The sequence below is a fragment of the Microtus pennsylvanicus genome, chromosome 3 (genome assembly GCF_037038515.1).
Source record: "Microtus pennsylvanicus isolate mMicPen1 chromosome 3, mMicPen1.hap1, whole genome shotgun sequence".
NCBI lineage: Eukaryota > Metazoa > Chordata > Mammalia > Rodentia > Cricetidae > Microtus > Microtus pennsylvanicus.
Genome location: NC_134581.1, coordinates 143,483,854 through 143,511,829, shown reverse-complemented (window position 1 = coordinate 143,511,829; position 27,976 = coordinate 143,483,854). Strand labels below are relative to the sequence as shown.

General features: G+C 42.1%; 1 protein-coding gene across 5 annotated transcripts in view; it reads right to left on the bottom strand.

Moving 5' to 3' along the window:
• Window positions 1–26,382, bottom strand: part of Ubap2 (ubiquitin associated protein 2) — a 70,474-nt gene extending 44,092 nt beyond the window's left edge. The window contains exons 1-3 of one of the 5 annotated variants that reach the window (XM_075967488.1): window positions 26,285–26,379; window positions 6,192–6,331; window positions 1,197–1,233 (exon numbers count right to left, since the gene is read on the bottom strand). Coding sequence is in view for 2 of the 5 variants with exons in the window: in XM_075967486.1 (XP_075823601.1) it covers window positions 6,192–6,290 (99 nt within the window). In the remaining 3 variants the exon portion in view is untranslated. Of the gene's footprint in view, window positions 1–1,196; window positions 1,234–6,191; window positions 6,332–8,072; window positions 8,194–26,284 lie in introns of those variants that run through there. The other 4 variants (XM_075967490.1, XM_075967486.1, XM_075967487.1 and 1 more) reach the window with 4 other exon arrangements.
• Window positions 26,383–27,976: the final 1,594 nt, after the last annotated feature.

The following is a 27,976-nucleotide window of genomic DNA, read 5'->3' as shown; positions in this document are numbered from 1 at the left end:
GAGAAATGGCCCAGAAGAGCACTGGCTGCACTTCCAGAGGTCCCAAGTTCAATCCTCATCAACCACATAGTGGCTCACAGCCCTCTATAGTGAGATCTGGTGCCCTCTTCTGGTGTGCAGCATACATGCAAGAAGAACACTGTATACACATAACTAATTAAATAAAAATTTATTTTAAAAAATGTCATCATGTAAAGAGGCTGTTCTTCCAGAGGACCAGAGTTCAGTTCCCAGCACCCACAACAAACAGCTCACAACCACCTGTCATTGTAGCACGAAAGGACTGGACATCCACCTCTGGCCATCCCCGAAGATGGCCTGCCCACACTCAATGTGCACATGCCCACATAGAGAAATATGGACACACATGCCATATAAGTGATAAAAATAAAATTTTTTAATATCAAAGCCCAACAAAAAGGCAGGAACTGGAGTGTTACCTTCCTGAAAAGGGTTATGAATAATGGAGTCTGGGAGAACAAGATCAACAACTGTTGGCTCTACAGAGAATGTTATTTTGTTTTGTGGTGCTAGGGACTAACCCAGGGATTAACAAATACTCAACCATTAGCTATGCCTCCAAGGCCAAGGGAGCTACATTTAAGCCTAAAAATTCCTTAAGAAATGTCCACTGCCTTTAATTACACACAACTAATACCTTTTATTCCTTGACCCTATAAAAAAAATCATGTAAAATATTAATTAAAAATGGCATATCCACCAACAAGCATGGCCAACGATTTCCAGCAAAATAATTACCAATGGCCTCATGCAGGCTAAGTAGCATCTCACTCTGATGCATCACTCACACAGTCGTACTATTCCTTGTTTCCATTCACACTCTTCAGTCATACTATTCCTGGTCTTACTCAAAGTATCAACCACTGATCTATTGAAGACTCGCCCTTTTTACTTTAAATATTAAAACTTTTACAAACATTTACTTTCATCCGTAAAATCTTCCTTTAGTTCTGAACAGAGCACAGACTAGACAACTTCTGAAAGCACAGCTGATAGACTCTGCAGCATTTATAAGCATATTACAGCAGTAGTGCTACATATACATCAACAGTGTCAGTCAAAATGCTAAATTGTATTACCTTTATAAAATACTCTACAAACCTTAATCAAGAAGATACTTTATTCAATAAACAGTTTATCCAATAACAAACATAAGAGTATAATAGGGAAGTTACCAGGCTGAGCTCAAGAAGTGTCAAGAGGTCTGTAAAGCTTAGGAAAAAAAGAGGAAAAAGTAGGGTCAACTAATAATTCCAACTTAAAACAACGTTAGTGCACCCTCCCCAACAGTTTGTAATTCCAGTTCCAGGGAGCTCTGATGCCCTCTTCTGGCCCCCCAGGACACCAGGCCCACAATTGGTGCAAAGATATATATACAGGTGAAAACACCCATATACATACATAATTTTTAATTTGTAAGAACTATGCTTAAAGATTCCCCTAGTGAACCTTTTTTTTGTTTTGTTTTGTTTTGTTTTGTTTTCCGAGACAGGGTTTCTCTGTAGCTTTGGAGCCTGTCCAGGAACTCCCCCTTTGTAGACCAGGCTGGCCTCGAGCTCCCAGAGATCCAACTGCCTCTGCCTCCCAAGTGCTGGGATTAAAGGCATGTGCCACAACCACCCGGCTGAACCTATTTCTTTAACTGGACTGTTTTCCAGAAACCATTGGATAATTTATTGAAGCAGGGGTATGTTTGGTTTAGAATTTTTATTTTATCTAGGGGCAGGGGCTATATATAACCCAGGCAGCAAGAAACTCAGTATACAAACTAGACTAGCCTGGAACTCACAGCAATCCTTCCACATCATCCTAGTACTACAACAATAAAATATCCAGTTAGCTAACTTTTTTAACTTACATTTATCCATTTATTCTTAAGTCTGTGTATGTGCCCATTCCCACACGTGTACATACACAGAAATTACAGGACAGACTGCCAGAGCGCTCTCTATCCATCATGCGGGCTCTAAAAACCAAACTTAGGTCTTTAAGCTCGGCAACAAATACCTTTATCCACCAAGCCCCTATTTTATTTTTTTTAAGCCATCCTTATAGGTGGACATAGGACATGACGCTAATACTAGCTAGCGCTAAGGGGCAAAGGCAGAAGGATATTAGTAGTATGTTTAAGAGCAATTTTCTCTAAATAGTTGACACTGTCTCAAAAAGAATAGGAACAAGAAGGTCTGTAAATTTATATTACACAATATAAATACAAACCACGTTTTCTATAATTGATATATAATTTTAAATATAAAATAAACATAATTTTATTTTCTACTTATTATTTTGTTTTGTACTTTGAAATAGGATCTCTCTATGTAGCCCTGTAAGTTCCAAAACTTGCTATGTATATGTAAACCAGACTGACCTCTAACTTGCAGAGATCTGCCTGCCTCTGACTCTTGTGTGCTGAGATTAAAGGTACATACCACAAAGCCTGCTATCTTGCTATGTAATTAATTTATTTTTTTGTCTGTATGTGGATATGCATGCACACACACAGCACCCAAGTATAAGACAGAGAATAATCTGCAGGCGTGGATCCCTGTTTCAGTCATGTGAGACCCAGGATCAAACTCAGGTTGTCAGTCTTGGTAGCAATGACCTTTTATCAGCAGATCCTTTCCACCAACCCTGACTTCTAACTTGTAATCTACTGACTTAGAAGCCTGTCTACAGGTGGGATTAGAGGAATGGACTGTCATGTCTACCTCAAGTTTCAAATAATAATCTTATAGTTTATGTGGAATATACTATAAAAATTACCACTTCTTGATAACTGTATATAATTTCCAATTCCTTCCCATCATTCTGCAAGATTAATACACTATTTTGCATTTTAAAACACCAATTGGCCTTCCTAAGATACTAGAGGAATATTAGCTACTTTAGTCAATTTGTAAAACTAATCACTGTTAAAATACAAACTTAACCCTATTATATCATTGAATACAAATCACATCCAGTCGAAACTATACTTCAGTGGCAGAACATTTGCCTAATATATGCAAGATTCTGAGTTTGGTGCCTAGCACTGAAAAGGGAAAAAAATAGATCACATTTACTTATACCAAAAATATGTAACTAATTCTAATCATAAAAAAGTATATAAACTCGAGCTAGAAGACAATATAGATATAATATTTCCACAATCTCTCACATGTCAAAGTAAAGAAACTGAAAAAAAAGCCTATCCTACTAATGGCAGACTTAAAACTCCAGCTAAATAGGACTGAAGGACAGCTGAGAGGAAAAGCTTGTGCTAAGCATAATGGAGCTGGTACGGGAAGAAGACAAAAAGAGACATCAACTGAAGAGAACGGATGCCTAAATAATACTTAACTAAAAAGGATAGACGACTATTGCCAGGAACAAAAAAGCACTCCAGATTGTGTCTTGCTTAATTAATAAAGATGTGGACTCATGACCCAAAACTCGGGCTTACAGAAATCCAAAGCAGCTCTTTCATCACTAACCCTGGAGAGAAAATCCCTACCACTAGATATTCAGTGGGCAATTAGTATCCTAACAAATGTTCCTCATTGTCACTTTAAGGAAGGTAACTGTCAGGAAATCATTTTATATTAGAGCAAACAAAACATGTAGCCCAGGCTGACTTCAAACACACTATAGCCAAAGATAACACTGAACTTCTGATCCCCTGCCTCCACTTCCTGAGTGCTAGAATTACAGGCTTATTCCACCATGCCCAGTTTTCATGGTGGTGAAGACTGAACCCAGGGATTCATACAGGCTAGGCAAATACTTTACCATGATTAGGTTACATCCAAGTGTGTATTCATATGTGTATATTGTGCTAGGATTGAGACGGGCACTCATGTATGTTAGTCAAATGTTTTACCACGGAGCAAGCAATAACGTCAGTCTAACATAAAACTTCCCCTGGCAGTATTTTTTTAAAAAAATACTTAAAATAGTTTTATAAACAGCAAAATCAGAAACTAGTTACTAGTCAGAGCAAATGGTATATGGCTTTAATCCCAGCGCAAGAGGCATGCAGAGGCAGGTAGATTTTTGTGCGTTTGAGGCCAACCTGGTCTATAGAGCGAGTTTTAGGACAGTCAGAGATGCACAATAGGCTCTGTCTCAAAACTAAACAAAAAAGAAACTCCATTATCTCTGCTGCATGTGAGGCTATGACAAGATGGCAACATCATAAGATTCCTTTTTTAAAGGTTCCCCATTTTTTTCTGTTATTATTATTATGAATGTATGTATGAGTGCAAGCTTGTGCATACCGTGGCATGCATGTAGAAGTGGAAAGGCTTTTGGAAGCCGATTCTCTTACTTCCAACGTGTATTTCTGGGCTCAAATTCAGGGCTCAAGGCTTGCATGGTAGGAGCTTTTACCAAATGAGCAATCTCACCATTCTAAAATACCTACTATTTTTCTTCCTTTGTTATAAAAGTGTATGTATATGCACATGTGGAGATGAGAGAAAACCTCTGTGGAATCAATTCCATCCTTCCAAATATCAAACTCAGGTTGCCAGGCCTGTGGGGAAAGTCCTTCAACCAGTGAGCAATCTTGTAGGACCAAAACAACAGGAGGGCTGGAAAGATGGCTCAGCGTTTAAGAACACTGGCTGCTCTTCCAAAGTTAAGAGTTCAATTCCCAGCAACCACATGGTGGCTCACAACCATCCAAAAGATCTAATGCCCTCTTCTGGCATGCAGGTGTACAAACAGATAGAGCATGATATACATGAAAAAATAAATATTTGGAGAAAAAAAGACAGCAAATCAGGTTGGAGAGATGGCTTGGTGGTTAAGAACACTGTTCCTCCAAAAGATCCAGGTTTGATTTCCAAAACACATATGGTGGCTCAAAACTATCTGTGTATATGGCATAGACATTTATGCAGGCAAAATACCCATACATGTAAAAAAACAAAATGTAAAAAAAAAAAGACATGATGGTACACATCTATAAACAGGCTGGCTTCAAACTCGGAGATCTGCCTGCCTCTGCCTTAGGTACTGAGATTAAAGGACTGTGCTACCACGTTCAGCATGGCAGTCTTTCTTGATCAATTTGTGAAGAATACTTATCAGAGTAAAAGAACTTAGAGGTAAGATATAAAATAGCAGATATTTATACAAACTTTAGATTCAATTTAACACAAAAATTATGAAAAAAATATACTCTGTACCAAACACTAAAGAATGAAATTATACAGAGCCCCTGAAAAGAGTAAAGGAAATCACTCATTGGTAAAATACTTTCCTCATGCATAAAACCCTGTGTTCTAACCCCAATACCAAAAATAAAGCATCAAAGTCAGCCATAGTAGTCCCAAGTCTGAAAACCCAGACAGAACCCTGGGAGTTGAAGCAGAGAAATAGTGAATTCAAAGCCTGACTGGCTAACCTCAATCTCAAAACAAAACAAGCAAACAAAAAGAAACAAAACTAAACAATAAAAATGCATCAAGCCATGGATCTGATATTAGAATGGACTAGATTAAGATTGATTACTAATGGTCAGCAAGACAGTTTAGTAGCAGTAAGGAAGGAAGGTAAGGGCCCTCACAAGCAACCCTGACACCTGAGTTCCATCCCTGAACTCACATGGTGGACGGAGAGGACTAGCTCTCTCAAGTTGTCCTTTGACCTCAAACCACAATGATACTGTGTGGATGTGTGCATGCATAAGCGTTCACACACATAGCTAATAAATGTAAAAAGAGTAGATAATAAAACATGAAGGGAGAAAAAGATACTGTTTTGTTAAAAAGCTTGTCAACTGGATCAATGTAGTATAATAGACACTGTGCTCAGTGTCTCACTTCATTTAAAAGAATAACAGAGGAGCTGGGAGTGCCGTTCAGTAGGAGCATGCTGGTCTACAACACAAGGGGCTCTGGGTTCAATTCCTAGTGCCACAAAATGGACCATGAAACAAAGAAAGAGGAAGGAAGGAAACTGCTGTAGCAGAGATGATAACAACTGGAATTCAGGATTAAACAAATGGTTCTCTGGGAACAACACTCAATCTTAGCATTATCCCCTCTTTCCTACACTTATTACTCACTTTGTAAACACAATGTGAAATCCTGAGTTTCCTAGAAAGGGGACTTTTAAAGCATTCCTTCTCCCTCAAGTGTCTTTACTTATAACTAAGACAGAAACTCCACAAGACTTACATGTATTACTTGTTTCTGTTGTTGTGCTGCCTGTGTCGTTGGCATCTGTGTTTTTTCCCGAGCACCTCGGCAACGATCATTGTTCACGGAAGTCATCATATACAGAATATACAAAATAATGTATGTACAAAATACAAAATCTGCAAGAAAGAAAGCACTGTAAACAAAACATCCAAATCATGGTGGTAAAAACCAAACATCTAATTCAGGAGGGAAAAGACAATAATAAAACTTAAATATGTTTTACATATTTAACAAGAGTTAAGTATGGTAGCACACGTCTTTTAATTCAGCACTTGGGAGGCTGAGGCAGGCAGAATTGAGTTGAGGCCAGCCTGGTGTGTGTGTGTGTGTGTGTGTGTGTGTGTGAGAGAGAGAGAGAGAGAGAGGGAGAGAGAGAGAGAGAGAGAGAAGGGGCTGGAAAGATGGCTCAGTGGTTAAGAGCACTGGCTACTGAGTTCAATTCCCAGCACCCACATGGTGGTTCACAACCATCTACAGTGGGGTCTGATGCCCTCTTCTGACATAAGGTGTACAAGCAGATAGAGCACACGAGCACACATGTACATTTTAAAAAAAAATCTTAAAAAAAAAAGAAACACCAGTCCAGAAACATTCTAAATTATGATTGTATAATTTTTGGTGGGTGGGAGACAGAACTTCATAAATACTAAATGTATACTCTAAACATAGCTACAACATCAGCTACTTGTGAATATTAAGTTAATTTTGCTAATGCAATCAAAAATGTTATGGTTGGGACAAGATGGCTCAGTGGGGAAAGGCACTTGCCACCAAGCCTGACAACTTTAGTTCACTTTCTGGGACTAACACAGTAGGAAAGGATCAACGCTCACAAACCGTCATCAGACCTCTATTTGTGCATCCTGACACTCAATGCCCACAAATATACATATACAGACACACACACACAGCAAAACAAACCAAAAAATTGTAAACACATTTTCATATTAATAGGAAAAGATGGCACATGTTTGTAACGCCAATACTTGAAACACTTTGACAAGATGACTGAGTTCCAGGGGCATAAAGATATGGCTTAGCAGTTAGAACATTTGCTGTGCAATCATGAGGACTTAATTTTGCATCCCAGCACTCACAACAAGCCAGAGCTCCAGGTACACATTTAACATAAGCTCTACTGGAAGCAGCCTTAATTAAACCCATCCGTAGAACCATCTAAAGGCAAGTATAGTAGCCCATGCCTATAATACTGGCACTCAAGTACAGGGAGAAGGATCAGAAGTTACAGGTTATCCTCAGCTACATAGAATTTTAGGGAAGCCTGGGCTACATGACACCTAGCCTCAATTAAATGCAAGATTCTGGATAATTTTAGTTTATGGCATAACCACCACTAAGCACAAGGGAAATAATACAAATAGGTCATATCACAATGAAAAGCTAAGTTTCTACCCAAGTTTATTTTTTATTTTTTTGAAAATATCTAAAAGAGGAATGAAGTGGCCAGGATTATTTCCCTAGCAGTTTTCAGAGTCTACCTTGTCCACTTGTTCCTCTGTTCTCTTCTCTTGGATGCGGGGTTCCATTATGCTGCCCAGACTGACCTCGAACCCACTGCTTTGCTTTAGGTATAACCAACCACAGACTCCCCAAGCTACATTCAACTCCTAGTTTACTTGTTTACTGATTACCAATAGTTCTGCTCAATGAACTGACGTCCACTCTTTCAGCTACTTCTTCCTCAGTGTAATAGAGCCTCTCCTTACAAGAAGGCATCCAATGAGAAAACTACAGGAATGGAGCACAAACCCTTACACTAAACTGCGTAAGTTTTGATTTACAAAAGGTTTTTTATTGTTTGAGATAGGCACTTGCAATACTATAGCCCAGACTGACCTGGAACACAAACAATCCTCCTCTCCCAATCTTCCAAGTGGTGGGATTATTGGTATATTACATAGCTCAGAGGCAGAAGACTTGTCTAGCATGTGACATGTCCTGCATGCTATTCCTAATCCTACAGGAAAAGAAACAAACATACACATGGCTACAAATTTATAAAATTTAGTAAAATAACTGAGGGAGGGTGAAATGGCACAGTAAAAGCACTCGCCACAGAAGCCCTCCAACCCAGCTAAAAGCTGGATGAAGTAGCACGCATCTATAATTCCAGCACTCATGCTGAGATGGGAGATGAAAAAGACAGAACTACTACCAGTCAGCCTGGAATACACAGCATGACACAACAAGAGACTCTGCCTCACCAAAGGTGAAGGCGAGAACAAACTCCTAGACAATGTGTACGTGCACACACTGACACCTCTCACCCCCCCCCCCCCCCCGCGGCACACACAAACAATACGGGAGGGAGGGAGGGAGGGAGGGAGAGAGGGAGGGAGAACCTTACCAAAGCAATCACCAAAAACTCTTAAAATTGTTTACTACCTCTAAACTGAAGATGGAGAGCATGGAGACCAGATTAAGAACATGGGGAACAGAACCTTGTGTAGTAAATAGATCTTTGTCTGCAACACACACCCAGTTAGTTGCCAGACATAGGAATTGCATTTATACTGTTTGCCATCAGCTCTACTACTCTGGAACAGGTTCCAAGAGAATTCTTAGAATAGAAACAGACAAGAGCAAGAGACTTCTAAAAATAATCTGTCAGAAACTCTTCCATATCTCGGGTTCTTGAGCTACAGAAAGCATGAGGCTACTCAGATTCTATCCAGTGCAATTTCAAAACCCAAATGAAAAAACAAAAAACAAATGACATTTCTACCTCTTTTACCTCATCTTATTCAAAGTAACTAAAGATATGATACAGTGATAGATTTTAACTTAGAACTGGTGATACATTTTTAACTTAAACAAAAAACAGAAATTTAAAACAGAAATTTCCCCCGTTAATCTAAGGTACAGAAACAGTCTACACCTGTGCTATAAGGGAAGTGCACAGGTGTGAAAGTCAGGTCAACTTTAGGGAGTGAGGTCTCTACATCGCCACAAGCTCTAGCAGTCAAACTCAAGTCATCAGGTTTGGAGACAAGTGTTTTTACCTACTGAGCCATTTCACTGGTTCTAGAAAAAGTTTAAACCTATACCTTTTCCCTTTGCAAGCAAGGTACTTCAGACAAACAACTGTTCCCAAAAGATCCCAACAGAGGAGCGTCCAGCTCAGAGATAAATTGCTTGCCTAGCATTCACGAAGCCCTGGATTCGATTCCTGTTGCTGAGGTAAAGAGGAGGGAGAACGGAGATAGGATTTCTCAGTTTAGAATGAACAGCCACCTACTTCTCTAAAGTTTACACAAACACGAATTCATCAAGAAGACACTAACTTTAAGGTAAAACTAACTTAAAACTGCTATCAGTTTTAACTGTAAACTCTTAACTTAAAGCTATATACAGTAGGGTATAGCTCTAATTCCAGCACTAAGAGGCAGAGACAAAATCAGGTATACAGAAGGAACTGTAGGCCAGCCAGATAAGGCCAGAAAGACGGCTCCGCAGTTAGTTAATTGTACTTGCTGCTTCTGCAGAGAACACATCAGTTACATCCACAATTAAGTGTAGTTCCAGGGCACCTGACACCCTCTTCTGGCCTCCCTGGGAACGTGCATACATATGGTGCATATATCCACTCAGGCACACATACAAACACATAAAATATATAATCTTTAAAAGTAAACACAAATTGTAAAGATTGTGTGGAAGTTAAGATCATATATTCCTCTTCCAGAGGACCTGAGTTCAATCTCTGCACCTACATCTGGCAGCTGACCTGCATATAACTACTTTAACTCCGAGGAATTCAGTATCTCTGGACAACAAGCACATGTGCATTTGCACTCATTTAAAAATAATTTATTGGCTGGGCGGTGGTGGCGCACGCCTTTAATCCTAGCACTCGGGAGGCAGAGGCAGGCGGATCTCTGTGAGTTTGAGGCCAGCCTGGTCTACAAGAGCTAGTTTCAAGATAGGCTCCAAAGCTACAGATAAACCTTGTCTCGAAAAACCAAAAAAAAAAAATAATTAAAAAAAAATTTATTGCTGGGCATGGTGGATCTCTCTAAGTTCCAGGCCAGTTGGGCCTACAAAGTGAGTTTCCAGACAGCTAGGGCTGTTACACAGAGAAACCCATCTTGAAAAAAAAAACAAAAATAAAGTTTTAAACAAGAAATTTTTATTTATTTTAGTATACAGGTACATCTGTCTGCATACTATGTCTGTACATGCCAGGCCAGAAGAGGACTTACAGACAATTGTGAGCTACCATGTGGGTGCTGGGAATCAAACCTTTGGAAGAATAGTCAGTGCTCTTAACCACTGAACAATCATTCCAGCTCTCAAAATAAAAAAAAAATTAAAAGCACATATAAACATAAAACACATAGACAAACACACTTGATCATTCTGAAAAATTACTACAGAACACTTACTAACACATAAAGAACAGAGAAGATGTCAATCACCATTAAATAAAATTTCAAATAAGTGAATAAATCCCAAGTTCCAGCATAAATTGCACTCATCAAGATAATATATTAAGGCTGGGCAGTGGTGAACACTTGCCTTTAATCCCAGCATTCCAGAGGTACCGGCAGGCGGGTATGAGGTCAAGGCCAGCCTCAACCTTTGTCTACACAAAGAGTTACAGGACAGTCAAGGCTACACAGAGAAACCCTGCGTCGGTGGGTGGGGTTGAATATATGTATATATAAATAAAATATGAGGACTGGGAGACACTTCTAAAACCACAATGCTACCTAGGCTCATGCCTGTAACCCCAGCATTCAGGAGCTCACAAACACCAGCTCCAGGAGTCTGATAACCTCTCTTCTGGCCTGTGCTCAGCTGCTAAGACACTTGCTTCTCTTCTTCCAGAAGACCCTGGGTCAATGCTCAACACTGTAGCGCACAACCACCTATAATTCCAATTCCAGGGTACTTAACACTGTTGGCACTCACCTCTAATTCCAACACTAAGGAATTAAAATTAGTACTGACTGACACAAGTTCCAGGCAGTCAGGGAAATATATGGAGACCTCTTTCAAAAAACAACCAAGACTCCGCCAAGAACACCCACAGCGGGGAGGGATATCCTCAGCTAATGCTTGCTTGTCCCATACATGCCAACCTGGTCTCAAACCCTGGGACTCACATAAAAGCCAAGCACGGTGGTGCACACCTGAAATTCTAGGGCCGATGAGGTGGACAAAGAATCTCTAGGGCATCTGGTCATCTAATTAGCTGAAGTGACAAACTGGGTCAGGGAAAGACTCATAGAAAATACGGCGGAAAACTGAGGAGACACCCAGCATCAACTTCTTGCCTCTACACACATTACCCACAAAGAATGCCTATCGAGGATATTAACTCAGTTCAGAGTCTCCTTATTTGGTAAAGATAATCCCAGGTGTACATTCATTCCCAAAATTATAAAACCAGTAAGCAATGATAACCAGCAGCAAACATATATGTGCCAGACACTATTTTAAGATCTCAGGTAGCCTGGTACTTGCTATGAAGCATGACACTGATTGTGTAGCCCAGGCTACCCCAAAAACTTATGACTGGCCTTCAGCCTCAGCTGGATTACCAACATTTGCAATATCAAGTCTGACCTTTAAGGATTTTAGGGTATTAAATCATAAACTTTTCCAGTACTCCTAAGTACATACTACTCCCACTTTCCAGAGTCACAGATCATTAAGCAACAAAATGAAGAATTCAAACCCACCTGGCTCCCTAGTCTATGAAGTACTATACCAAAGTCAAATATTCAATTATAGAAACCTAACAGTCCCCAACTCCTTCTATGAGGCAGCAATTGTTGACATCACCTGAATACCTCATTCCTAATCCAAAATATCTTGTCCACGGCCTTTCAAATATCCACTTACTTTGTATCTCCAACATTAACGACCTCTTGTGACCAATTCTGCTTTATTACTTTCATTTCCAATCTGCATTCTTGTTTTTTCTATCAGAATTCATTCTCAACCTTTTTCTGTCTGGGAAATTAGTAAAGATTCTCGACAGGCAGCAAGAAATCAACACTGTCAATCTGGTATAAAATAAGGCAACAAGGGTGTCAAACACTCACTTATGAGGCCTAATTCCATGCAGCTCAACTGCTAGTGTCTGCATGCCAGGAGCTGACCAAGCGGATCCTTTTATTCTCTACAGCCGCAGAGGGCAGGGTCAGGCCTCTCACAGCTGGTGGGTAAGGATGAACTCTCTTCACCCACAAATGTTATCAGCTGGGCCGGGCTTATAACCTGCCCGTGAAAAAGATGAATGTTGCTGGACTCCTCAACATTAGAGGACATCAAATTTTATTTGGTGCAGTCACATGTCTCTCTGGCTATCTACAGAAGGAGAAATATTTTATTGCCTGTGGCTTCTTCATACATGTGTCCCATTCCAGCTACCCAGCTTTCTCAACACTAAACCTCATCTTTCTTATTAGGTTATTGCTCTCACCTTTCATGGTGCTAGGGATCAAACCCAGGACTTCATATTGCTAGGCAACGATTTTACCACTGTGCTACTACTACCCAACCTTTAAACCCTCTCTAACCTGGCAAGATCGAGGATTCTTTGCCCTCCAAAGAAAAATCACTCATTATTCCTAACTAATCTTTACCCCCTACCTCTAACAGACCTGTCTCCAAACAAAAAGCCCATATTACACACAGTATTTCACAGAACCTATGATGTAAATAAAAGGAGCCTGAGCTCTTTATTTGTTCTGAGGCAGGATCTTTGTAGCCCTGATTGGCCTCCTATATATATCAGGCTGTCCGCAAACTTGTGGTGAGCCTTTTGTTTCTTTGACAAAGTTCCCAAGACCAAGTTAAAGAACATAACATGTCTCCAGCATGCATGAAGGTCCGTGAGATCTGGGTTCAAGTCACAGCACACATACACCCACACCAAAAACTTATTCACTAAAACAAGCACTTCTCAAATATCCAGATGGTGCTGTCATTAGAATATTATACTATGCTAGGCACATTGGCCTGTTCCTAAAATCACATCCTCCTTTCGGAAGATAGGATAGAATGATAGCCAAAATATCAAAGTCAGTCTGAGACACAAGTTCCAGGCCAGCCAGAGCTTCAGACCCTATTTTAAAAAAAAAAATAAACCAGGCATAAGTGCAGCACTAAATTGGGGTACATCCTGAAGATCAGAAAAACAAAAAAGCCACCCACTGGCTCTTACCTCTACCTCAGTCTGAAATAGCAATCCTGCCCCCAGGAATCTCAGGATGAGACTCAGAGCCCTCTCCTGCCATTTTATAACTCTCTCTAGGGCTGGGATAAAGGTGTGCACTGCTGGGATTAAAGGCGTGTACCCTCAGTTTTTATGGCCACTAGTGTGGCTACTGGGATTAAAGGCATGTGTTATCACTGCCTGGTCTGTAAAGCTGACCAGTGGGCTGTTTTCATCTCTGATCTTCAGGCAAGCTTTACAAATGAAATGCCACTACACTCCTGCCTGTAAGTCGAGACAAACTGAAGAATCTTAAGTTTCAGAACAGCCTGATACATGCAGTAGGCCAACTAGGGCTACTTGCCCCAGAACAAGTAAATAGCTCAGTGAATTTTTTTCCAAGGCTCTTTTTTGCATCATAATGATGGCTACCCATAAACAAACTAAAACATAAAAGCAAAGTACCATTAGAATTATAGCATCTTGGGCTGAAGAGACGGCCCAGTGCTTAGAAACACTTACTGCTTCTCTTCCAGAGTACACGGTTTAGTTCCCAGCACATAAAGACAGCTGACAACCACCTGTGTCTCCTGCTCTAAGGGATCTGACACCTCTTCTGGCCACTGCAAACACCAACACACAGACACATTCATAACTAAAATAAATCCTAAAAAGTATAGCACTTCACTTACTCTGTTCAGCTGAATGATTAGTATTATGGATACTAAAGCAAACGTCAAAGGAATCCTAGCACTCGAGACTGAAGCAGAAGACTGTATGTATGCTCCAGGCTCACCTGTGGATGGATCAATAAGGCAACTGCCACCAAGCCTGACCACCTCAATTTGGTCACTGGGACACACATGGATCTCTGATTTTCACATGTGCCACAGTACATACAAGCACACATTCCTGGGCACGTGCACACACTAAATTTTTGGTCCACCCTTTTACAAAATAAATTCTTTCAAAAAGCAGTATTAGCAAGCATGGTAATACATGCTGACTTCAATCCCAGCATTAGCAAGGCAGAGGCAGGTGGGCCTCCCTGAGTTTAGGCCAGCATGATTTAAACAGTGAGTTCCAGAATGGACAGAACTACACAGGGCGACCATGTCTCAAATAGAATTAGACAGATAGAGACAGACAGTCAGTATTTTATAGACATATCAGTAAAATAAACTGCGTTTTTCTGCCTTGGCCGTTGAGTATCACAAACACTAATTTTAAGCTTGGTGTTGTTGGCATGCACCTTTATCTCCCAGTTTATGGGAGATAGAGGCAAGTGGATCTCTGAGTTTGAGACCAGCCTGATGTACAGAATGAGTTCCAGAACAGCCAGAGCTACACAGAGAAATTCTATCTAAAAAAAAAGCTAAACAAACACTAATTTTTCTGACTCATCAGTTATTCTAACTACGTAGTGAGTGATAAAGGAAATAAGAACTTGCTTTCCTAACATTAGACTCATCACATCTTGTTTGTTTTCTTATCCTCTGCTCATTTCGCAGAGGCAGCACTTATGTCTGCATAACTTCTGGACAGCATAAAATGGCTTCTTTCCAAAACCAAAATTCCAAAACCAAGGACAATGCAACCCTTCAAATGGCTTTCCCGTCATGCATTTCTTAAACATCTTTACTCTTTAAAAGAATTTTAAAGCATTGAAGATATTTTTAACCCTATCATTACAGAGCAAGCCTTCAAATAGTCAAAACACCTTTGATTTTCACCAAGTTGCAGAATGACTTCCTGCTGATTTGGATAATTAAAAAGCCATCTCCCCATCTGCAAGCATCCACTGGCACAAGCACTTACCTCTGAAGAAGGACAGGACAAAAGAGCTAAGATTAAAGAAGCAGAACAGCCAGTGGTGGCAGTGCATTCCTTTAATCCTAGCACTCAGAAGACAGAGGCAGGTCAATCTCTGAGTTCAAGGAGAGATACAAGTGAATGCGGTAATAGTCTGGTTAGTAATTATAGGACCTATATGCTTGAGTTTCTTGTTTTTATCTATTTAACTTACTGACCTCAAAATATTTATTCCAAAAAAAGTTGAATAATTTTACTGCAGTATGGTCAAAACATAAAGTTCACCTTAATCCCAGTATTCAGGAGGCAGAGGCAAGCAGATCTCTGAGTTCCAGGACAGTCTAGGATACACAGAACCTATTGACAAAAAGCAAGGCCTGTATATCCTAGCATTATGGAGGTGGACACAGGAAGATCTCTAGGGCTTGCTTGCCATCCAGTCTAACAGAATCTGAGAATTCCAGGATCAGTGACAAACCCTGTCTTTTAAATTAAAAAATGGGAGGGGGAGAGTAGTGTGGGAACATGCCTTTAATCCCAGCACTATAGACTCAGAAGCCTGTACATTCAAGAACAAATGGTCCATGTAAAAAGCTCCAAGCCAACTAGAGCTACACAGTGAGATCCTGACTTCTATAAAGGGCTATTCTTTTGTTCTTTTGTGGGTTGTTGTTGTTTTCAAGACAGGATTTCTCTGTGTAAAGATCCTAGCTGTCCTGAAACTCTCTACAGACCAGGCTGGCCTCGAACTCAGAGATCTGCCTGCCTCTGCCTGCCAAGTGCTTGGATTAAAGGATGCACCACCATGTCCAGCTAGTGGGGAGCTATTTCAAGATAAAAGTACATATACTCTAGATAATACTATAAAACTAGGATCTGCCGGGTGGTGTGGGCGCACGCCTTTAATCCCAGCACTGGGGGGCAGAGGTAGGCGGATCTCTGAGACCAGCCTGGTCCGTGGATCTCTGTGAGTTCAAGGCCAGCAGGATCTACAAGAGCTAGTTCCATGACAGGCAAAAAAGCTACAGAGAAACCTTGTCACGTCTCGGGGGGGGGGGGAAGAAACAAAAAAGAGAATGTGCCAATCAAGTCATTTGATCCATTTAAAAATTAACACACACCTGCTACTTTATGCACCTACACATGCCAGTTTTTACTAAGACATAAAACACAAAAACCCTTAAATAAGGAAATCTCCCACTACACTATTCAAAAAAAGTATTCCCTATCTATTTCCCTGATGGTGATATAGAAAGACCTGCTAAACTGTTGTCTAGGTGCAGATTAACCTCAAGAATGAAAGCTCAAAAACAGTTCCTTCCAGTCACTACTGGAAACTGCATGCTCTATGCTGGAACCAATGACGACTTACACTCTTTCCCGAAGGAATACACTCACTATCTCCATCCTTCTCCTGCCTAACCTTCGATCTGGTTTCCTTCACCTCTTCACTCCCACAGAAGAAAGGCTACCCCCAGGCCATGACTCCTGTTTGCAGTCTTCCCTCTTGTTCTCATGCCTGTCTCTACCACTCACTCCTTTTCAGGCATGGCAACACCATCCTTGTTTCCTTCTGACCTCAAACGCTCAGCACTATTTCATTCTTTTCTTTTTTTTTTATTTTTCGAGACAGGGTTTCTCTGTGGTTTTGGAGCCTGTCCTGGAACTAGCTCTTGTAGACTAGGCTGGTCTCGACCTCACAGAGATCCGCCTGCCTCTGCTTCCCAAGCCCGGCCACTATTTCATTCTTATTCCTGAAATAGAAAACCCGATATTAAGTATGTCCCCTTGCCACCAACTGTGTGCTCTACTAGCATCAACAATTGGCTAGGGAGCGGGGTAGCTAGTGCTGGGCATGAGCAAGGCTGTGACGGGTTTGAGCAGCAGCATCTAAAGAAAGGAAGCAGGCTGGGGGTACAGCTAGCTTGAGAAAACAAAGTGCTCCTCGATGTATGTGCCTGACCACTTCATAAGGTAACTATAAACTGGCACAGGGCTTAGAGATCAGTCCATCATACTGATTTCAAAAGCTACTAAAATCAGAATGGAAAAAGTAAAGTAGCCTATTGTATTGAAGCTCAGAACTCAAGCTCCAACTTTAAATGTCTCCCCACTGAATAAATGGCAAAACTAGGTATGTAAAGTTTAGTGGAACCCTACACAATTCAAAGACCCTCACCTCTGTACCCCATTCCTATTCCTTATCTAGTATGGAGAGCCAGCCTTTTACACTACAAAGGCCCTCAATTTCCTTTCCTTTGCTGGCTCTCTTTATCAGCTAGCACCTGGCCGTACGCCCAGACAGCAGCATTTCAGACAAACACGAGTAGTAGAGTGTGGTTAAGAGCACCTAGTTCAGAAGTCAGACAGACTTGAAATTGACTAATTTTGAGATTAGGAAAACCTAATCAAATACTGTTTCCTAAACTGTGGAGAACCTAGAAAAGATAATGGATCTAATGCTTGGTTATACCTGGTAACAATTATAGAATTAATGTATGCTGCTTGAGTTTCTATTTAACTTACTGACCTCAAAATATTTATTTCAAAAAAAGTTGAATAATTTTACTGCAGTATGGTCAAAACATAAAGTTCACCTTAATCCCAGTATTCAGGAGGCAGAGGCAAGCAGATCTCTGAGTTCCAGGACAGTCTAGGATACACAGAAACCTTGCCTCAGGAGAAGACTTTTGGTGTATTTGCTAAGCTTTTGCAACTATCACCACAATTTAGCTAACAAATAAAATAAAGGGGCATTTCCTTGTCCAAGGTCTAGGCAACACTACCACTGGGTTACAGCACCTCCATCCCTTTTTTTTTTTTAATTTGAAACAGGATATGTGCTGGGCGGTGATGGCGCACGCCTTTAATCCCAGCACTCAGGAGCCAGAGGCAGATTGATCTCTGTGAGTTTGAGGCCAGTCTGGTTGATCTCCAAGGGTGAGTTCCAGGGTGGCCAGAGCTACAAAGAAACCATGTCTTGAAGAACTTTCAGCAAAAAAAAATCCTTTATAGCAATATCTAGAGATTATGTACTTTTGAGTTCCAAGATGGCCAGGACTATTTCACAAACACTGTCTCAAAAAACAAAAAAATAAGAAAAAAAGAGACAGGGTCTGTGTAGTCCCAGTTATCCTAGAATTCCCTAAGTAGATCACTCTGACTCAAACTCTTAAGGAATCCCATGCCTCTACTGCCTTTCCAAATGAGATCAGGACACGGTAAAAAAAAATTTTAAAGTGTGGTGGCGCACACCTTTAATCCCAGCACTGGGAGGCAGAGGCAGGAGGATGTCTGTGTGTTCGAGGCCAGCCTGGTCTACAAGAGCTAGTTCCAGAACAGGCTCCAAAAGCCACAGAGAAACCCTGTCTCGAAAAACCAAAAAAATTGTATGAAATGAGCGTGGTGGGGCACGCCTTTTATCGCAGCACTTCAGAAGAGAAAGCAAGATATCTAAGTTCAAGGTCAGCCGATTACAAGGAGAGTTCCAGTTCAGCTGTGGGGACGTAATGAGATTGGGGCAGAGGGGACAGCTCAGCATTTAGGAGTGTGTGCCGCAGTTTCCATCACTCTTGTTAGGCAGCTCACAACTGCCCGCAACTCCAGCTGGTCTGAGAGCAAAAGTGAGTTAGCCTATACATGGCCCAAGTGCACACACAGAGCATCTAATTATAAAAACAAGCATATATAAAAGTTTTTAAAATGTGGAAACAATAGAAATACCACATATTACTGAATTGTGTTCTATTAAATACAAGTTAATAAATAACACTGACAAGAAACCAAATTTTGGCAACAAGTCTAGAGCAGAGGTTCTTAACCTTCCTAATGCTACAGCTCTTTAATACAGTTCCTCAAAAGAAAAAAAATACAGTTCCTAATGTTGTGGTGACCCCTACCATAAAATTATTCACTGCTACTTCATAACTGTAATTCTGCTCCTGTTTTGAATCGTAATGTAAATACCTGTGTTTTATGATGGTCTTAATGCAACCCTGTGAAAGGGTCGTTAACACCCAGAGGTTGAGAACCATTGGTCTAAATCCAAATGAAATCCACTTTTCACAAGATTTGGAGCACTCCTGTGTCTGTGTCCCTACATTTGGGAGATATAGGCAGAATAACACAAGTAACACACCTAAACCTCTTGCCCTGAACTACAAGTTAGTAGCTATCCTTGGCAGCTATCTGAAAAAATAAAAAGCCCATGGATTTAATCCAAGAATTCAGGAAGCACAGGTAGAAGGACCACAGAAAGTTTGAAGCCAGCCTAGTCTATGTAGCAAGTTCCACACCAGCCAGGTATACTAAGATCCTATGCCAACAATAAATAAATTAATTAGTTAATTTAAAAAAAACAGGCATGATGGTACAGACCTTAAATTTAATCCCAGCACTCAGAAGACAAAGGCAGCAGGCCTTTATGAGTTTAAGGCCAGCCTGATCTACGTATCGAGCTCTAGGGCAGCGAGAAAGACAGAGATTGTCTCAACAACAAATGAAATGAAAACACAGCTCAACAGTTAAGAGGACCTGAGAAGCACTCTTATCAGACTCCAGCTCCACGGAATCCTAGGCCTTCTTTTGGCAGGTGCACACACATGCACACACACGTGTACACACACAAATAAACAAGAAACAAATCAGCAGCTGGAGAGATGACTCAGCGATCACGAGCACTGGCTGCTCTTCCAGAGGTGGATTTTAATTCCCAGCCAACTACATAATGGCTCACAACCATCCATAATGAGACATGGTGCCCTCCTCTGGCCTGCAAGCATACATACAGGCAGAACACTGTTTACATATTATATAATTAAATAAATCTTTTGTGTGTGTGACTTTGAGACAGGATTTCTCTGTAGCTCTGGGGCCTGTCGTGGAACTGGCTCTGAAGATCAGGCTGGCCTTGAAGTTACTGAGATTCGCCTGCCTCTGCCTCCAGAACTTTAAATAAATAATAAATCTTTAAAAAAACAAAGAAAAAAAAACAGTGGCTGGGCAGTAAAGGCATACACCTTTAATCCAAGCACTTGAGAGGCAGAGGCAGGAGAATCTCTGAGTGAGGTCAGCCTGGTGTATTCCTGTACAGCCAAGGTTACAAACAGAAACTCTGCCTCAAAAAGCTGGGGGTGGGGGACACGGGACAGGGCAACACAGACTGACAGATGGACAAATGGGAAAAAAAAAAGTTTGATGGTTCAGAATTGCACGATAGTCCTTCCTCTCTACTTTAATTCCACTTTCTTCCCCATTTCCCTCATACACCCCCTTTTCTTCCTTTACCTCCAATACAAAAACACTCCAAATTGCCACTGAACCTAACATGAGAATACTGTTGACTCCAGCATCATTGTAAGTGTGGTCTAAGATTATAATTATCATTACATGCTGCTCCTTTAAGTTAAGCATACATATTAACACCCAATACATCTTCCAATCTCACAGGCATAAGCAGTGTGTTTAGATGCCTGGACTGTGTCCATCAGGTGCACTCTAAAGAAAAAGTTTTGGAACTGTTCAGTCATTAAAAAAGAAAATAAGTACGCTCTGTTTTTGTTTGTTTTTTTGAAACAAGGTTTCACTACAAAGCCATTGGAGGCTTGGAACTCAAACTGTAGACTTCAGCAAATTTATGACAATTCTCCTGCTGGGATCACAGGCTGGGATCGAAGGGATGTACCACACCCACCTAGCTAGGAGGCCTTATAAATGCAAATTTAAGTCAGGTGCGGTGGCACAGTGGCACTAGCCTTTCTGCTCAACCAGCATTAAGAAGGCTGAGACAGGAGGATCACTATGAGTCTTAGACCAACCTCAGCTACTTAGTAGGTTACATGTCAGTCAGAGCTATACAGCAAAACCCAGACTCAAAAAAGAAAAAAAATGAATGAATAAAGAAATACTGAAATTTGCTCCTCTACAAATAATTTTTTTAAATATTCTTGAGACTGGAAAGACTGTTCAGCATTAAGGACACTTGCTGCTTTGGCAAAGCACCTGCATTCAATCCCCAGCACACATGGGGCCTCATAACCAACTCCAGTTTCACTGCATCCAGTAACTCTTCTGACCTCCATGGGCACCAGGCACACACATGTACATACAGACAAACATTCGTACACATAACACCAAACAAAAAAAACCTTAAAAGAAAAATATTAATTTTTAAGCCCTAGAAACTATAATGTAGGGCTGGAGAGATGGCTCAGAGATTAAGAAAAGCATTGGCTGTTCTTCCAGAGGACCCGGGTTCAATTCCCAGCACCCGTTTGTCAGCTCACAATCATAACTCCAGTTCCAAAGGACCCCAGACCCTCACACAGACACATGCAGGCAAAACACCAATGTTCATAAATAAACTTTTTAAAAAAATGACAGGGGCTGGAGAGATGGCTCAGTGGTTAAGAGCATTGCCTGCTCTTCCGAAGGTCCTGAGTTCAATTCCCAGCAACCAAAATAAAGTATGTTCTAATAAGTATTAAACGTCCAAATGGGGGAGTAGGTTAAGCCCACTTTTTTCCTCAGTGTTGCTTGGGCAGGAAGCTCTCCATTACTGAACCACACACAGTCCTAATAACTTTTTAAAAAACATTATTGTATTTTTGTGTGTGCAGTGCCACAGCGTGTAAGTGGAGGTCAGAAAAACAGCAGGAGCCTAATCTCATTCTACCATGTGGATTCCAGGGATTAAACTCGGGGAACCACACTCGAAAGCGTGTCTTTATCCACTGAGCCATCTCACTGACCTAGGTTTTGTTTTAAATGTGTATGGGTGTTTTACCTGCTGGTACTTTCGTCCATACCACTAGAGGCCTGGTGCTCAAGAAGGCCAAAAGAGGGCATCAGATCTTCCAGAGCTGGAGTGTTCCAGAAAGCTATGAGCCATCATGCGTGCTGGGCACTCATCAGCAGTCCTCTTGAAGAGCAGAAAGTGCTCTTAACCTAAGTTACCTCTCCAGCCTTTTTTTTAAATTGCTGTTTATCCTGGATCTCCTTACACAGACCAGGCTGGCCTGACCTTGTGGAGATAGCCTGCCTCTGCCCCCAAGTGCTGGGATTAAAGTCAGCATCACCACACCCAGCCCTCTAACAACTCTGTGTTTTTCCTGTAAAGTTTACCTCCCTTTTATTTTACTTTATGTGCACTGGTGGGAGGGTGTCAGATCTCCTGGAACTGAGTTTCAGAATATAATTGTGAGCTGCCATGTGGGTGCTGGGAACTGAATGGAGTCCTCTGGAAGAGCCACCTCTGCGGTCAGCCCCACCTAAAAACTTTTAAAAGGAAAATATTGCCTAGCCTTAACTAAGGCACTTCCTTCCTCAACACAGCCCTGTTCCACACCTCAATTCCAAACACTTAACTGGGTACCAACTGAAACTCCAGTTCACAAGCAACTATGTCCCTCCGCCAAAAATTCACAAAATCTGGTACTCAATGCCCGCATCAAAGAATTTCAGGAGCACACCTGTGGAGCACACCTGTGGAGCACACCTGTAAGAAGAGGGAGAAGTGAAAGCAGGGAAATCAGTTCAAGCTCATCCTTGGCTACCCATCTGGTCTACAAGACCCTGAATTTAAAAATACAAACTTTCCAATGAATTTCCTTTTATTAAAAAGTACAGGGAGTTGAGCTGTACACAGTTGCAACATCTTCAGCCCTGGTTCAATCACCAGCACTCCCACACACACCCCAAAAAGGGAGAAAGAGAAAACAAAAATTATTATTTAAAGAAAAGAGGTAGGCCGGGCGGTGGTGGCGCACGCCTTTAATCCCAGCACTTGGGAGGCAGAGGCAGGCGGATATCTGTGAGTTCGAAACCAGCCTGGTCTACAGAGCTAGTTCTGGGACAGGCACCAAAGCCACAGAGAAACCCTGTCTCAAAAAACCAAAAAAAAAAAAAAAGAAAAGAAAAGAAAAGAGGTAAAAACAACCCAAACATAAACCTTACACATTCTGATTGTGGGAACTCAGAGCTGATAAAATTGGTTGGCTTTGAAAAGAGAAAGGCGGGGCCAGACGGTGATTAATCCAAGCACTCAGGAAGCAGAGGCAGTCGGATCTCTGTAAGTTCAAAGCCAGCCTTGTCTACAAGAGCTAGTGTCAGGACAGGCTTCAAAGCTATAGAGAAACCCTGTCTAGAAAAAAGAAAAAAGAAAAGAAAAGACAGACTTCTCAGTCAAAACTTGCAAAACTCTCCCACGGGCTTTTTGGTGACATTTCCCACATAGACCTTACTCTAACTTCCTTTAAGCTCATCCCCACTTCCCAGCTTGCAAACAGAACAAAAGGGAGGCAACACTCACTCTATCAGAAGAGGAGCATATAGGCGCAGACCTGGAATCCCACCCAGCACTTGGGAGTCTGAAGAAGGGGACTACAACAAGTTTGAGGCTATACCCTACACCAGAAAACAGCCCGGCTACAGAGTGAAACTGTCTCAAACAAACATGCACACATCAAGACTGCACTCTGGATTTCAGGTCAACCAGGGCTACATAGTGAGACCATCTCAAACAAACCAAAGTAAAGTCAACGCTAACGTTTAAAAGTTAAAATCACTTTAGACCATGTCTACATTGCAAGACAGTATTTATACTTTCTAAATGCATTTTATATCCTTAAGGAGTAAGCATCAAAATCAGGCCAGGCAGTGATGGCACACCCTTTAATCCCAGCACTTAAGAAGCAGAGATAGGCGCATCTCAGTCAGTTTGAAGGCAGCCTGGTCTGCAGACCAAGTTTCAGGACAAGCCCCAAAGCTACAGAGAAACTGTCTCAAAAATAATTAAGTAATAGGTAAATACATAAATAAACAAACTAAAAAATCAGGCCAGAATGATATGGCAGATGCCTGTAATCCCAGCCCTCAAGAGACTGGGGCAGGCAGCACAGTGAAACCTGATCAAATAAAACATACATTAATTAAAATAACCTCATCATTCTTGTAACCATGTATTTCAACCATTTCTTCCAAAATAACAAAACTCACTCAAACTAAGGGAGCCTCCTGAGGAGCAAGCACTTCACCAGTTACTAGGAAAGAGTAGAATCCCTTCTCAAGGAAGCTGCAGATGACCCTGGCTAGCCCAATCCACATGCAAAGAGAGATCAGAGGAAACCAGAGCAGCAGGAAACAGGCAGGAGAAGCAATTACCACAATCCTTTCTCATGGCCTCATTCTCGGCCTTGTTACAACTTCCACCCATATTTCAAACAAAACAATCTCCTTTTCCCTGAAATGTTTGGTTTCTGAAGGTCAGAGGCAGCAAAGAAGCAAAGTGTGTGTGGGGGGGGGGGATCGGAAGTGTGGGAAAGACACGGGTCAGGCCCTGAGGGTGAGGGGAGGGACTGCTTACAGAACGGAAAGAGCCAGAAGTAGGAAAATCAGGCAAGAACATAAGTCAGCAACATAAGAGGAAAGTGCGACACCTTTGCTCGGTAAGACAAATCTTTGCAACAACTGGAAAACAGGCCTAGCCAAGACAAAACACAGTGGATCATCTTCTCCAAAGACTGGAATTTATCCTTTCCTAAAATAGGCAGACACCATACCAAAGAAACAGTCCCATTAAGCTACACTACAGAACTTTTAGGTGTGATATTCAACTTCCTTCTACCTTTATCTGAAAAACCAACACAAAAAAAGAACAAGGAAGTGGAGGCACATGCCTTTAATCCCAGCCCTATGGAGGCAAAGGTAGGTGATTTTCTGTGAGGACAGTCTAACCTACAGAGCATGTTCCAGGACAGCCAGGGCTATAGAGAAAACCTTTCTCATAAAAGAAAGAAAGAGTAGGTAACTCAGAGGGAGTACCGTACTAACTAACGTGGGACAAAAAAAAAAAAAAAAAAAAAAAAAAAAACAACTTTACCAACAGAAGAGATATACATAAACACTATCAACTTTCTAAAAAAAAAAAAGGTCATTGTTAACGGGCACAGCAGCGCTTGTCTGTAATCCATACAACCTGAGATTCCCACCATAGAAAAACTGAGGCAAGAGGCTCTTGAGACGGAAGTCAGCCGTACTTAGGTACTGCAACCCTCTCTCAAAAACGACCAAAGAATGACATGCCTTCAAATAAAAGAAGATCTCTGTGTACCTCATGTGGAGACCTTGGAAGAGCTAAATTGTTACTGTATGCATTTGCTGGAGAAAGTCAAAGTGTAGGCAAATGTGCTCCTTGGAAATAAAGTAGAAAAGTGCAGAGGTGGTAAACTACAGGACTATGTTAAAGCAGGACACAGCAGGAATGATTCGAAAACAGGAGTCCTGAGTGGTGACAGTTGACATGCCTGGGCAACGAAGACTTAAAATTCTGGGGGAAAGGTAGGAAAACCGAGTATAGTACAGTGATTACAGTGATTCCGCGGTAAAGAAAGCTGAGCTGGAATGCAATCAGGCTAAAAAAAAAATCATCATTTGAATTTCTAACAGCTCGCTTTACAGTTTACAAAGCACACTCTTAGCTTGCGTTAAAGAAAAGAATAAACTGTGACACAACCAGACTACAAGAACAGGCAGCGCACGAGGAAGAAGTTCCAACTGACACCAAAGCCTTCGGGAATGAAAATAAGTAAAACTGAACTATGCCTTCAGGTTAAGTAGGAAAGACTAGAGCGCACAAGTTGGGCTTTAAGACCAGTTCCCAGGACCGGCGCCAGACGTGAAAGGTGGTCAGGATGAAGGAGACAGCGTGGCGGGGGAGCTCCAGCCTACACGCAGGGACCGAGGTGGGAGAGAAAAACCACACCCTCCAGGACAGAAAACCAGGGGGGGAGGGGAAGGCGCCCCCTGGGGCTGGGTGGGGCCCGGCAAACTAGGATGGGGGGGCAGAAACACAGGGCAACCTGAGCGGGAGAGGAAGGAGGGTACCCAGGCCTGGACACAGTAAGGAAACCAGAAGCCAGCGAGGGAAGCTCGGCCCGGTCCACCCCGGTAGACCCTGAGGCATCCCAAAGAGGGTTGGGATTTCTGAAGACCTTAGCCCAGGTCTAGAAAGCACAGACTGCAGGTTTCAGGACCCTGAAAGAGCGACAGAAGGGACAGGGGGACAATTTACCGCTGCTGCTCTCGTTGGACTCGGGACCCGCCGCCGCCGCCGCCGCTCGTTACCTGCCAATGTGCCTCTTACAAAGCGGCGGCGGCGGTAGAGGCGGCCCTGCCCGTCACGTGATCTCTACGTCACTGGAGGGGCGGAGCCAACACTAGAAACTTTAGCTGGTCTACCCTGCTGGAAAGTACTACTCTGGCATCTGGGCGGGGGGGGGGTATGTGGAAGCTCTGGAGAAGGTGCCATTGCTCGTGGTTGGAGTTTCAGGGTCGTTTTATCCGCTATCTACAGGGACTCCACTACTAGAGCGTGCTGTCGCGCTATGATGACCTCAGACACAGCAAGTTACTCGCATGCGGTCGCCTCTGTCATCACGTGACATGGTCCAACCACTCAAAGCAAGCCTGGCCTCTAGTCGTTGCCAGAGTGAACTACAACTCCCAGCGTGCTGCGCGGCAAAAAGCACTGCATAAGACCGCCTTTTCCCGTCGATTTCGTAGATGGAGCTCCAGACTCTGGCTACTCCAAGTAGGGTAGCGCGGGCACCAGTGGCTGCCACCTGCCAAGGGAATCAACGTGGTTCCTGCTGGGAAGTGTAGTCCTGGCGGAGAGTGAATCCAGCTACCACGTTGCGGGACTGGCGCTCCGCCCTGCCCTTTGCGCGGGAAAACGCCAACGGCTAGCTGCTGAGCCGGGACGCCGCCGAGAACGTCCTCGGGCTGATGGGCCTCGAGACCTCAGTGTAGTCAAAGGCGCATTGCTCTCTGCGTTCCCAACACTCTTCTTCAGGACACGACTAACGTTTTTTGAACGTCTACCCTATGTCCGAGGTTTATAAAATCGTATTCTAGCCCAAGAGGTTGGGTTGACCCGTTTTTTTGCGATAAGGAAAGGGAGATTTAACCTCTTGGCATAAGAGACCCAAATAGGGTTTTGCCTTTAGAAGTTACCTGAGCCATCTCTTAGCAAAGATGTTAAGCTCAGGGGATTAAGCACAAAGAATATTTTTTGTTTGTTTTGGTTGGGGTGGATGTGAGAGGTTGGTTGAGTTTTTCTGTTTGGTTGTTTTGGCTTTTTTGAGATGTGGTTTCTCTTTGTAGCCCTGACTGTCCTGGAACTCTTTCTTTAGACCATGCTGGCCTCGAACTCAAAGATGCCTCTGCCTCCGGTGTGCTAGGATTAAAGGCAGGCGCCACCACCTCCCGACTCAAATAATGATTAATAGTTGAAGGCTGGGCGGTGGTGGCGCAGGACCTTAATCCCAGTACCCTGGAGGTAGAGGCAGATCTCTTGAGTTCTAGGACAGCCTGGTCTACAAGAGCTAGTTCCAACACAGTCTCCAAAGTTACAAAGAAACCACCGTGTCTTAAAAAAAACAAGAAAAGGAAGAAGTAGAAAACAGTTTCATTCCAGCGCAGACTAACCTAGCCTCATCATATTGTCCACAGTGGCCTCTTACAACACCAACTGCTGGGTTTACAAGCAAGAGCAACCCACCATGCCTTGTTAATAAAATTAGTTTCAAATAATTTTTTAAAAAATGTTTAATACATTTGGATATGCACCATCTATGTGCCTAGTTTCAGATCCCCTGAAACCGGAATTTGAAATGGTTGTAATCCACCTTCTGGGTGCTGAGAATTAAGCCAACGTCCTCAGGCAGAACTGGTGCTCTAAACATCTGAGCCATTTCTCCAACCC